At 42.7% G+C, this 12866-nt stretch overlaps 1 protein-coding gene across 3 annotated transcripts in view; it reads right to left on the bottom strand.

Annotated features, from left to right (window-relative positions):
- Positions 1-7097, bottom strand: part of LOC110497888 (protein O-mannosyl-transferase TMEM260) — a 35499-nt gene extending 28402 nt beyond the window's left edge. For 2 of the 3 annotated variants that reach the window (XM_021574341.3, XM_021574338.3), the window contains exons 1-2: positions 5425-5565; positions 4940-5055 (exon numbers count right to left, since the gene is read on the bottom strand). Coding sequence is in view for 2 of the 3 variants with exons in the window: in XM_021574338.3 (XP_021430013.2) it covers positions 4940-5045 (106 nt within the window). In the remaining variant the exon portion in view is untranslated. Of the gene's footprint in view, positions 1-4939; positions 5056-5424; positions 5566-7016 lie in introns of those variants that run through there. The other variant, XM_021574339.3, reaches the window with a different exon arrangement.
- Positions 7098-12866: the final 5769 nt, after the last annotated feature.

Raw genomic sequence — 12866 nt, 5'->3', positions numbered from 1 at the left:
ATGCTTCGCCACACAGGCACACACGTAGGCTGATCTGAGAGTATCGCTCCTGTTCCAAACCTCCCCATGCACCAGGTCCCTTCTCTTTCGTCTTTCCATCCCTTTCTCTCTGTTCACACACTCCCAGCCTCTCCTTTGGTCCAGAGAGGACACAGAGATGGAGGCAGTGTTGGTGACAATGAGAGCATGATGGGGTAAGCTTAAGGACACAGGAGCTGGTTGCAAGGTTTATGACTGTCTCTACCTCTGTGTGGGGTGCAGCATAAACTGCATTCATCCCCCTAAATGCTATTTCAGGATGCATCAGATCATTTTGGGCACAAACCCATTTGTGCCAGAATCTATCCAATGCGTTTCCAATTACACAGATTTTTCACCCAATGTTTGCATCTCCCACTCATGAAAATTGAAATTTTGTTCAGATTAAATGTAATTGATAAATAGGTGTGCCCTACACAACACCCTCTGCTGGCCGAATATAGATAAATCAGATATTGTTTTCTCTGGGGTACAATTCAATTACAATATTTTTCTACATAAAAACAGATTAAGAAATGAGAATTGTAGTTTTTGCATCAAGGTTTTGTATGAAATATAACTTGACTGATACATTTGTGTATAAGAGAGTCTTTGCAAATATGCCTATATAATTGTACTGATGGTGTTACATGTGGTCAATTTGCAATAAATGTAGGCTATATAGTTGGAAATGGTTCTTCTAGCTCTGTGCTATAATGTTTGGCCATATTGACTGAATTAAAATACATTTTTCAGTTGAGAAATATGATTTTTATAAATATCAGTAACACACATAAACATACAAAATGACTGTCGAATTGCAAGAACTGGGGTTTTGAGGCAATACCAAAATTACAGAACATTGCAGTATAATTTCAAACAGTTGGCCGACCTGCCTCTATTTTCTGCATTTAACCTCTGTGATACAGTGCATTATCATGTTTGACTTTCTGGCGCATGAAGCGCCCTCACTCTTATCAGTTTAATAGGCCATGAAACCCGAAACCTCTTCAATTGCACAGCTCAAATGTTTCCATTGGTCCATTTCACCTGGCATGAGAACTACCTGTCATCATTTATCATCACTCTGTCTCATCTTCCATTTCACACTACATATTCCATATTGTACACTAACATACAATTGTAAATAATATAGGGCCACAACATCAGAGTGGCAGAGGCACAGAGATACAGCAGTGCTGCGGTCCCATTACTAAAATGGGAAAATATATGAGTCGACAGGGTAGCAGCGTGGACGCCAAGAGTCTTTGTTATAGCAGAGCACAGGCACCCACACCAGCCTTCCCATAATCCCTGTCACTTCCACACACCACATTCCTAGACAACAGCGTTCCCGCAGGGTGTGCTCAAGCCTCTCTGGGGCGCATCACACCTAAAGAGATTAGAACATGGAAACGGAGACCTGGAGAATTGGGGAAGGGTGTTCAGCTGGCACTATCGGAGCGGGCATCCTGCACCGTCCCTAAACGCTGTGGAGAAGGGTCTGGACGTTTTTTCAAAGGCCCAGGCCTCTCGGCAGCATCACAACCAGCAGGGCTACTCGGGGCTTTTCTCCTGTACTCTCCCCTACTCCCCCATATCTGGCCCAGGCTTTTCAAATGGTTCCATCTTGCAAAATGCAGTTTCAATGTATTTCCCCTTTGCAGAATGTATGCCAGAACAACACAAACCTAGTGAGCAAAGCATTCATGCCCCCAAATCCACTTTTACTGTAGCTGAACCTACACTATATATACACACACAATAGTATGTGGACACCCCCTTCAAATCAGTGGCTTTTACTTTTTCAGCCACACACAGCTGACAGGTCTATAAAAATCGAGCACACAGCCTCCATAGACAACATTGGCAGTAGAATGGCCTTTACTGAAGAGCTCTGACTTTCAACGAGGCACCTTTCCATCAAGTCAGTTCGTCAAATTTCTGCCCTGCTAGAGCTGCCCGGTCAACTGTAAGTGCTGTTATTGTGAAGTGGAAATGTCAAGGAGCAACAACAACAGCTCAGCCGCGAAGTGGTAGGCCACACAATCTCACAGAATGAGACCGCCGAGTGCTGAAGCATCTGTCCTCAGTTGAAACACTCACTATAGAGTTCCAAACTGCCTCTGGAAGCAATGTCAGCACAAGAACTGTTCATCGGGGAATTCATGAAATGGGTTTCCATGGCCGAGCAGCCGCACACAAACCTAAGATCGCCATGCACAGTGTGGTGTAAAGCTCACCACCATTGGACTCTTGAGCAGTGGAATAGCATTCTCTGGAGTGATAAATCACGCTTCACCATCTGGGAGTCCGACGAACGAATCTAGGTTTGCAGGATGCCAGGAGAAAGCTACCTGCCCCAATGCATAGTGCTGACTGTAAAGTTTGGTGGAAGAGGAATAATGGTCTGGGGCTACTTTCACGGTTCAGGCTAGGCCCCTTACTTCCAGCATTCAATGACATTCTAGACGAGTCTGTGCTTTCAACAACAGTTTGGGGAAGGCCCTTTCCTGTTTCAGCATGACAATGCCCCTGTGCACAAAGAGAGGTCCATACAGAAATGGTTTGTTGAGATCGGTGTCAAAGATCTTGACTGTCCTGCACAGAGCCCTGACCTCAACCCCATCGAACACCTTTGGGATGAATTGTAACGATGACTGTGAGCCAGGCCTAATCACCCAACATCAGTCTCTGACATCATTAACATGCTGACCAGACCCGACACGTCGCGTGCACCGCAAATTAAATTTAGAAATCCATGTTATTCAATTGTTGCACCCACACTGCTCGAGAGCCAAAGAGCGTCTGCTACACCAAGGGCTAAAATAGAACTCATTCCTATTTCTGACGCAGATCGCTCTGAAAGTCCCGCCTCTCCCATCTCCTCATTGGTTATACCCACGTAGGTGTGACTGAAAGACGAACTGTTTTGCCTGTAGTTGTGGTAATACAATGAAAGTTTAGATGCGATCACCATATAAGTTAAATGATGAAAAAGCCTGGAAGGAGGAGAGATGACTAGAAACGATTCGGTTGGACGTTTTTTGTCGGAGTAGAGGTCCTTGTGCATTTCAGGTAAAATAACAACTCAATATTTATATCCCAGGACAAATTAGCTAGCAACAGCAAGCTAGCTAAATAGGACAAATTAACGTTAGCTAGCAAGTGCAAGCTAACTAGCTAAATTGCCATACATGTTTAATGATTTTCAACCTGTCCCCAAATTAATGTCATTGGTTCAGAGTTTGTTTTGATATTTTAACCTGCGTGTCGTGATCGCGTTTGGTGTGGGGAGGAAAAAATAAATGTATGCACGATAGCGCACGCGCGCAGCCGGTTTGGGTTCCGTGTAATGCTCTTGTGGCTGAATGGAAACAAGTTCCTGCAGCAATGTTCCAACATCTAGTGTAAAGTCGCAAAGTAGCAGGAAAGATGTTTGACGAGCAGGTGTCCACATATTTTTTGTCATGTAGTGTACATACCGGTATGATATTTCTAAGCACAGTTTGTAGCCTACTTACACAGGCCATTACTTCATGAAATGCATTAAATGAATGTTGTCAAAAATCATAATAAAAAGAGGATTTAGTATGGAAATTTGTTACCATGGGTCAAGAGTAGCTGCAATTATTCCTGCAACAACATATAACCTAAAGATTACCTACACTAAATAACCATTGCTCTCTGCAATAACAAGGCATAAATGAGGCATTTCTTATTTTAGTAACTACTGTACATCAAAAGTGAATGTTAAACTTAGTAAACTACTAGCCAACACAAACCGTTTTTCTTAAAGAGAAACATTTGGATCTTGTTCTTATTGAGAGGTTTTTGAAGGAAATGCAGTTTCTCTTTAGGAAATAAACCCACATTATGTTAATAACAATGCAAATGGTGGAGGAGAGGAGACTTGACACTAAAGCCTGACAAAAGTATTGTGGCAGATGTGAATGTCACAGTCCCCCATCCATGGTTATCTATGAATCAGTAATCCTGACACTGGAGTAATTCCCTGTCTCAGTCTGCTGGCAAGCAGAGACACACCACTACCTGCTGAATACATTACTAAAAACTTTAAAAACGCAGTTCATTGTCGCTTCATTGTCATAATTTGAATGAAAATTTTACTTTTATCACTAAATAAATGTGCACTGCCAATCTTCACTTCATGCCAAAATAATCTCCTCTGATAGGAAGAGACAGAGGAAGCACATGAGAAACAAAACAATGTTCTGACCACAAATAGTGGAAACATTTCACATTTTGTTAAGTAGGCCTATAAAACTACATACAATTTTACTGTTTGTTTGTGATGGTTAAAGAGACAATCTATAAGAGACTGAGTGTGCACAAGATATACTAAACAAATAGAAGAATATTAGCAAATGTTATCAAATAAGCCTATATAACTGCATAGATGTTTACTGTATGTTTGCAGGACACATGAAAACAAACATTCAGCACCATGGACAGTACAGTACAAACTAAAACAAAGGACTTGAGGGCTTATTCAACACCAATGCCACTGAACAGAGCTGTATCCAGGCACCTCATATCATGAGAAGATTCAATGCACTGGAATGTCACCACCAGAAAAGTGTGCACTGAATATAATATGAACGTTTTTGGATGTGATGGAGTAACAAGTTATATATGGGTAAGTAGAGAACATTTTGAATGTAAAGAGTATGAAACTGACATTAGCTACTTCTGCATGCACACTGAAAAAGGTGTATGCAAAAGTGATTTGCTCACAAACCATGATATACTGTGATTAAATTGTATCCTTAACAAGAGCAATGCTACATATAGTACCTGTATGATTAGTCAGATCACCGGTAGGTGAGACGTCACCACCAGTCAGTCACTCGTCATAAACCATACACGATTGGCTGCCTGACAAGCTCATAAGCTTTACCTGAGTCTCCACCGGGGACAGCCTTCTGTGTGCAGGGCAGGTAAAGCGCTGCGACAAAGGCGACAGTGGCGCCAGTCAGCACCCAGCTTCTCTGCTCCACCACCATGGCTAGTTAGCTAGGTAGAGGGGGAAAAACACGAATTGTTAGCTAGCTTGCATGCACAATTAGCTGGAAAGCTAAGCTAGCACTGAAACAATGAGTAGCTAGCTAGCCCTAGGTTTCAATGCTAACACCCCAACGTCTATTTACAAATGTTTTTTTGTTGTTGTGCCAAAGTAACGTTAGCTATTCTAATTTTAAAGCACAGCCTAGCTAACGTAGCCTAGCCAGCTACGGCAGCTAGCTAGCCTATTCATTGAAAGTAATGTCCAAGATACTGGTAACTACTCCAGACCCATGCCATGCGCATTCTATTTCTCCGCTACAAAGACGCGACATTCATATTGACTCGTGCATATTAGGTATTATTGATTAAATGTCTTACTGTAAGAAACAAATCAATAGCTAGCTTCCAAAAATACTTGCATGGTCCACAACAGGTTATTCCGTATAAAGTTCAAATGACAATAGTCACACTGCTGATTTCACTTCCTGGTCTGCCCATCAGCAGCATTCTCCAAGGGACAGGGGGACAACCAGAGGGAACTGCAGTATTGACGGATGGTAGATTTGGGGAAAAATGGGTTAGGGTAGTCTAGGTCACATCCAACAAGAGGGAATAGAGTACATGTGTGATACCCTACACTTTTACCAGAGCTTGCTACTACTCAGTAATCCTGTCAAAATGTCTGAACATTTGGCAAACACACACAAACATCCAGATCTTGCACATCTATTTGAAAATGTAACATTTGCCTGCTCTTTTTGAGATTGATTGACAGACATCATTATGATATCATCTGATACTTCATCCCAACCTATGGTCATCATAAGGCTCCATAAAATGTTTTTGGGTTGAACATTGAATATGTTTGTAACCTAGGTGTTTTAATGTGATTATGGAAGGACAGAGCAAGATTAAATTGCCCTGTAACTTGCTCAATATGCTGAGAAAAACCTAAGGGGACCATGACTTCTGTCATTTTTTGTTGTATCTTCTAACCTGATTTTGAGTGTGTAATCACATGCTCAATGATGGACTACTCTGTATCGGTCAGAGGAGGAAGTACAGTGCATTACAATGGAGCCAATACACTGGGCCAGCTTAAGAATGTTGACAAACCAGGTAAACTTAAACTCAAACATAGCCAGCTGCCTTATTGGATTTGGAGTTTTTTGAAAGAAGCTATACGCCACGGTCATCCTGTGAGGTGTTAAGGAATTACTGAAGGAAGCTGCGTTTGTTTTGGTTCCTGATTGGGTGTGTTGATACAGTCAGTCAAGCTGAAAAAGGCTCTAGGTTCTTGTATATGATGGAGAGAGGAGAGATTAGCATCCTATATGAATAACACTTAACATACAGCAGATGATCATGTCAACATCTCAGATCAAATCATATTTTCACTGGTGTAGAATGTAGATGGTGCAGATATTTCAAAAGCCCTACAAATTTGTCCATAAAATTTACTAAAATTATGAAAGTGTTTGGTTCGCTTTAGGCATTAAATCATGACTGGAGAGGGAAGTGTCGACACATAATTATGGGGACACATTTATATTACTTCTCCTTTCTCTTATGGTTTATAGCTGCATAGATTCATTCTTCTATAAGTCCAGCTACATCACAGTATATGTTCAAATGTGGGCTAATGTGCAATGATACTGAAATGAGGTGTACATGCACCCCTAAATGTCTCACAAGTGTCCACATTCCCAAGTTGAAGGGTTACCCTAATAAAGAAATTGCCCTTTTGAACTGATAATAATCACACTATATCATAAATGGGTCTGATCCCTCAGTAAATTGAGCCCTTGGCGAGGTGGAGTGGTGTCAGCACCTAAAGAACTCAGAGATGGTTCTCTAATCCTCTCTCCCCTCTCACCAACACCCGTACTGTCTAATCAGTCTTAAACACACACACACACACACACACACACACTCACATCCAGCATATATACACACACACCAGCACTCACCCTTCTTCACTCTCAGCTCAGCCATCTCTTCACTGTAATGTCACTCTTAATCCACGCTTGGTTATCCGCTGGGCTGCAGCGCTGGCAGAGGGATATGAGGAGGGAGAAGGGGGAAGTTGGAGTGTTCCATTACTCTCACAAATCCCGGCACATAGAAAAGGAGGATTTACGACAGGCCTTATAGATGCACAGATGCACCGTGGTGTATTTAGCATACACACAGATTCAAGTTCTCCCCCAAACAACCGAACAAGAGGGTTGTCAACGGAGGAATCCTCCAAGGGGATCGTTGGACAATACAGAACAGTTGCTACTCTGTATTTCCCTTTTTTGAGCTTGAAACATGTTTCATTAGCTAGTTTAAAATGCCTTTCTTGGCCAGGAAACCCAGATTGGACCACCAGCCACCACAACAACTCACCTTTCCATTTGTCTCATGATGCATTTCTGAACTTTGTAGACAGCCCATGCTAGGCTGCTACTGTAGCTACAAACTCAACTGCCTGCACAAAGTACAGAGGCATGTCTGTACTGTATGTGGCAGGCTGGCAGGCCACATTAGGTGACACAGAACTCATCCCAGAGCCTGAGGGATTATACAGCATCCACAGCCCCCTCCCCGTCCCTCCCCCCATGCTTGCTGAAAATGTAAGACTTTTTTATTGACAGCTTGTCCAAGATGGGAATTACCCACATGGGTGAATCCCCGGTTCCATATGGCGCCAAGCTATTAGCAAATAATACTAGTCTGTAATGGCTGTGGTATTACGTTCATTATCTTTGCAGTTAGCCTATGTGTACAGAAAGAAAATTAATGTGTTAGCAATGGTGATTTGTAAAGTGCAGTGACAGGGAAAGGGCATCCATCATAAATGGTAGTGTCACCCTCTGACCTTAGAGAGACGTTTTATTTCTCTATTTGGTTAGGTCAGGGTGTGATGTGGGGTGGGCATTCTATGTTTCTTTATTTCTATGTTTTGGCCGGGTATGGTTCTCAATCAGGGACAGCTGTCTATCGTTGTCTCTGATTGGGAATCATACTTAGGTAGTCCTTTTTTCCCTCCTTTCAGTGTGGGTAGTTAACTTTGTTAGAGGCATCATAGCCCTGTTAAGCTTCACGGTTGGTTTGTCTTGTTTATTGTTGACGACATTTATCTAATAAAAGGAATATGTACGCTCACCACGCTGCACCTTGGTCCACTTCTTAAGACGCCCGTGACGGGTTGGGGGCCTTAGATAAAGTAGGCTAGCTAGCGGGTTAATGTCTGACATCTTTCTCTGTACTGTAATTATGTGTGTTTTTGTAAATCTTGTTATGGCACCATTGTCTTGTACAAAATGTCCATTGGTACATTCTAAGCTGCTCTACAATCTCAATAGGATTGAATAATCAATGGCCTCTGAATGTGACGAAGAGCCATATGTTGAAAATGGAAAGTGTCGTGTTGTTTTTCAAAAATGTTTAGGCTTTTTTTCTATGCAAAGGTAAGCATTCAGGAGAGTCTGACACTGGTGCTCTCCCTGCCCTTGTAAAGAGTGAAGCCCACCATAATATCCACACTGTACTGTATGTCTTACATTGACAAATACACATACAGAGCGCATATACACACACACTCATGCAAAGAAGTGGCTACTCAAATATATCTATTTGGTCTGATTTCTCTCTTACTGTGATTTACTATATTATCTATTTTAATCTTACCTTAAGCATCCTGCAAACCCTGTGTAATCCACTAAAGCCCCTGTAAAATATGCTTCACAGTCATAATAGAATTGTTCGTCCTCCCGCCAAACAGTTGCACACACAGACTAACTGACACTATCCACACTGTGTATATCCATAGAGATCAAATGCAAACAAGCAGAAAGTCGGCCTCATACTTTGCTGCTTTTATATAGCACCCTGAACGTAGTGATCACGTACACAACACAAAAGCTACACAGGGACTACACCAGAGAAACTCCTCTTTTATGATCCAGAGTCTTTCCTAGTGGGTACTGATAGGTGGTCTAAACACTGCAGGTGGCAAAGCTATTTCAGACAGGATTCTTACTGATGTGGTTGTGATTGAAAAGCTATTTAGCAACCACTCAATGTAAGTCAGTTGACAGGGGAAAAAATGAGACACTGGTCCCAACGCACTTGTGTATCAACTGAATAACAAGGATGTTGTAGACGTTAGCCGTTTTCCCTTGGCACCATTTGGTTTAGAAAATGTTCCTAAACTAGACTGCTAGATGGAAAGGATAAACAAATCATAATCAACCTTTTGCACAATGGAACACAATGGGGTTGGGAGAACAGAGGACAACAAAGTGAGTCCTTGTTCCAATCGCCCAGAGCAGTACACCTAATGGAGACCAATTAAAATTAGAGGATTCAATTTTGCAAAACAACAGGAACCTGAAGATAAATCTTGTATCTTGGTTTGCAGTGAAGGCCACTACCTCACTTTGGTTTCTATCATGTTTGTTGTGGCATTTCAGAAAAGCAGCTGGCTACTGACAGAGTTGGTCCAAACTACCCCTCCAACATGGCACTAATCCTACACAATGAAGTTAGAGAGAGGAGTGTGTGTGAGAGAGAGAATGGGAGGAGAGTGAGAATAAAGGAAATAAGATGGTCTTTGACTGTGGTGTGAAGAATTTAGAAATAACAGGAGGAGGGAGGGAGACAGCACGTCACAGCATGGTTTCCATGTGGGAGCAATCCACTTACTTAAACTGATAAAGATTTAATTAACACACGACTCCTGCAATTACTCTGTAATTAAAGTAATTTGTCCCCTTGTTGGGATGAGTAGGCTATATGCCACAGCTTCCACAAAATAGGAAATTGGAGAAGGGGGGGGGGGGGGTGACAGAGAAGAGAAAGAAGGGCGAGAGAGTGGTAAATCAGAAGAAGAAATGCCATCTGCCCACAAACAAATGTAGTTGATGACAAACATGCGCAGAGCATGCCCAGTAACAGCACAAAGGTCATAATCAAAGTCAAGGTCTTCTTCACCAGGTTGGGCCTGTTTTGAGTTCCAACAGGCAGAGGTCATAGGGGAGAGTGGGGACAAATGTAACAAGGGACAAATGTGACATTAAAAAACAGTCCTAGAGCAATATGCAATATTTAACATTCAAACTACACCTGGAGAAGGACTGTTTTTTTGGGAACCGGGATTCTGTTGTTGCATATAATCAAGGAAAATAGGAGGTTGAGTTTAGGAATTAAAACATTATTTCAAATACCCTCTCTACCCTGATTTATTTGCAGAGGTGCTCGACCATGGGGCCCAGGTAAGCGTGGACCTCTGCCTGCCACTATTTCAAGGTAAATGTAACTTCAGTTATAGCTGAATAACAGGTTTGGATAATTAATGAGACGTTTTCTGCGGCAAACAGTGACTAATTGCGCAAGACAGATATAGCCAGCAATTAATAATATTCATCCAACGCTTGCCATGATCCCCTACCGGTTCAATTTGCCGGGAGATTAAAACGACTGCCAAGTTTACTAAATTAAAAAGCGGGGAAACGAACGTGCGTCTTGTTGGGTTTGTGCGTGTGACGGTGTGCGCGTGTTGTTGTTACTTCATTTAAAGCGAGGGGGGATAACCCTATCTCTTATTTACAGACGATGATCTGCATATTATTTGCCTCGGTAGCACGCTGGGACATAGGTAAATATCATAGCCTTCAAGTCGCCAGCTAAGGTGTCCTATTGATAGCTTTGCGTGCAGCCTCCAGCCACCTGTGGCATTTCGCATGCCAGTTCACTGGGTCTTGGACAGAAAATAGATGAGGAGACAAAGATAAATTACGGTTACATGGTTGACACAGCAAGATATATGCCGTCTCCTGCTAGGATAATAAGGTTTACATGACAATATAGCTGAATGGCAACACATTACATATGCTGTCCCTCACCATGCCACATGGTCATATTCTAAACCATTTTCAAGTAAGGCCTAGCATTTTCCCGCTCTCCCCTACTATTTGATTATTGTCCAACACCACCACCTATTTTCCTCCTAAATATGTAGCAGTGGTATCAATTGATATCTTATTTAGACTCACATTTTCAATAATAAGATGGATATTATCAACTTAATTTGAGTGGTTTTGTAATGGACTGCAAATTATCATTCATGATACCCACACCATCCTCCCAGTATCATTACCCACCATTCACTGAGGTTGACATCTGATCTTGTTACATCTGCTCCTGTCACGCCCTCTACAGCTCATCCTGTGTCTCCTTGACCTGCCGCCACTCCCCCAGTGCTCTCTCCCTCTGTGTGTGTGATTGTGTGAGTGGAGACAGGTGTGCTGGAATCAGAGCAGATCCCCACCAGCTGCAACCTGTTCCATAATCAAGACCTCTACAAATACTCAGTACTGCCACTTCCACACTGCCAGATTGTAATCTCTGCTCAGTCAGTCTATGTTTCTAGCTGTTTGTCACTATTTAGATCCTGTTGTGCCCGTTTTCCTTGCCTGACACGGTTTCCTCTCCGCTACAGTTCTGCCCGCTCTGACTCTGGTCCCTGTCTCCAGTCCCACGTCTCATCATCCTGCTACTCTGCCCTGGATTCCCCACTCTACTGCTCCCTTGGATTCCCTTCCGGACCTGCTTACCCTGTCCCAACCCCTCTCGCTCCAGCCTCAGCCGCCTACCTGGTTTCCTGCAACCTGTCTGAGCTTCCACTGGCCTGCACTCCATCTTCCCCCTGCGTTTCAATAAATACCTTGGTATTTCAATAAATTCCCCACCCTCCTCACCTACTGCCAGCTTCCCATCTACACACCTGTCCAACAGCTGTTAAAACACACCACTCCCTACTCAAACACTGTTCCCCTCATAACTTCAAAATATGTTTTGGTGCAACATAAAAGGGAGGAGTGATGTAGTCATGGTTATCAGAAGGGAGACGACAAAGACTCAAGTTTGTTCTGGATTCAATCTCCTTCCTTGGGCACCTGTATCTCCCCTTCCTTGGGTGCATGTGTCTTTGGCTGATAGGACATGTATCCTGCTTCTGTCTTTGATCCTGCAGGTATGGGCTTCTAGTGAAGGCAGGCATCCTGACAGTCTGTCAGTGGGCTGAAATAATCACACACATTGTGTCTACCTTTCTCTGTTTGTGGTGCGCTCTTGGTGGACCGCTCCGCAATGGCATACATGCTGTGAAGCCTCCAGAACACAGTACTAAGCGCCACACTTCGAGGGCCGGTCTACAAATGGGTTACATATGTCCATCTTGATGGGAAATGCTTCAACATTGTACCATCACTCCTACCCAAAATTCTGCTGTATTACTACCTAAAGACTATACCATAGCAATGCTGTTTAGGTGAATAATGTTAGTAATTTTGACATTTAGCATACACAAAAAATGAATACTATCTTGGCAAATGTTACATTTTTGTACTTGGTTACAAACCTGGAAACTATTTTCATGCTTGAGTCATGGGCTCCCAAGTGACGCAGCGGTCTAAGGCACTGCATCTCAGTGCAAGAGGCATCACTATAGTGCCTGGATCGAATCCATGCTGCATTACATCTGGCCGTGATTGGGAGTCCCATAGGGCGGCGCACATTTGGCCCAGTGTTGCTGGAGTAGACTGTCATTTTAAATAGGAATTTGTTATTAACTGACTTGCCTAGTTAAATAAAGGTTAAATGTTTTTTTTAAATGCCTGCAGCCTGATCCCTTTAGCGTGCTGCTGCTGCAGTATGTATGTGATCTGCATTAAGGTTCATTTGCTGCAGTATGCATGTGATCTGCATTAAGGTTCATTTGCACTTTGCATTTGTGAAGTTAACATTAAAATAGAGTATAGGAATTAAGGGAA

This window comes from Oncorhynchus mykiss, chromosome 19 (genome assembly GCF_057628025.1).
Source record: "Oncorhynchus mykiss isolate SJ-2025 chromosome 19, ASM5762802v1, whole genome shotgun sequence".
Taxonomy (NCBI): Eukaryota; Metazoa; Chordata; class Actinopteri; order Salmoniformes; family Salmonidae; genus Oncorhynchus; species Oncorhynchus mykiss.
Note: the sequence above shows the minus strand (reverse complement) of the source record. Positions and strands in the feature narration are given on the sequence as shown.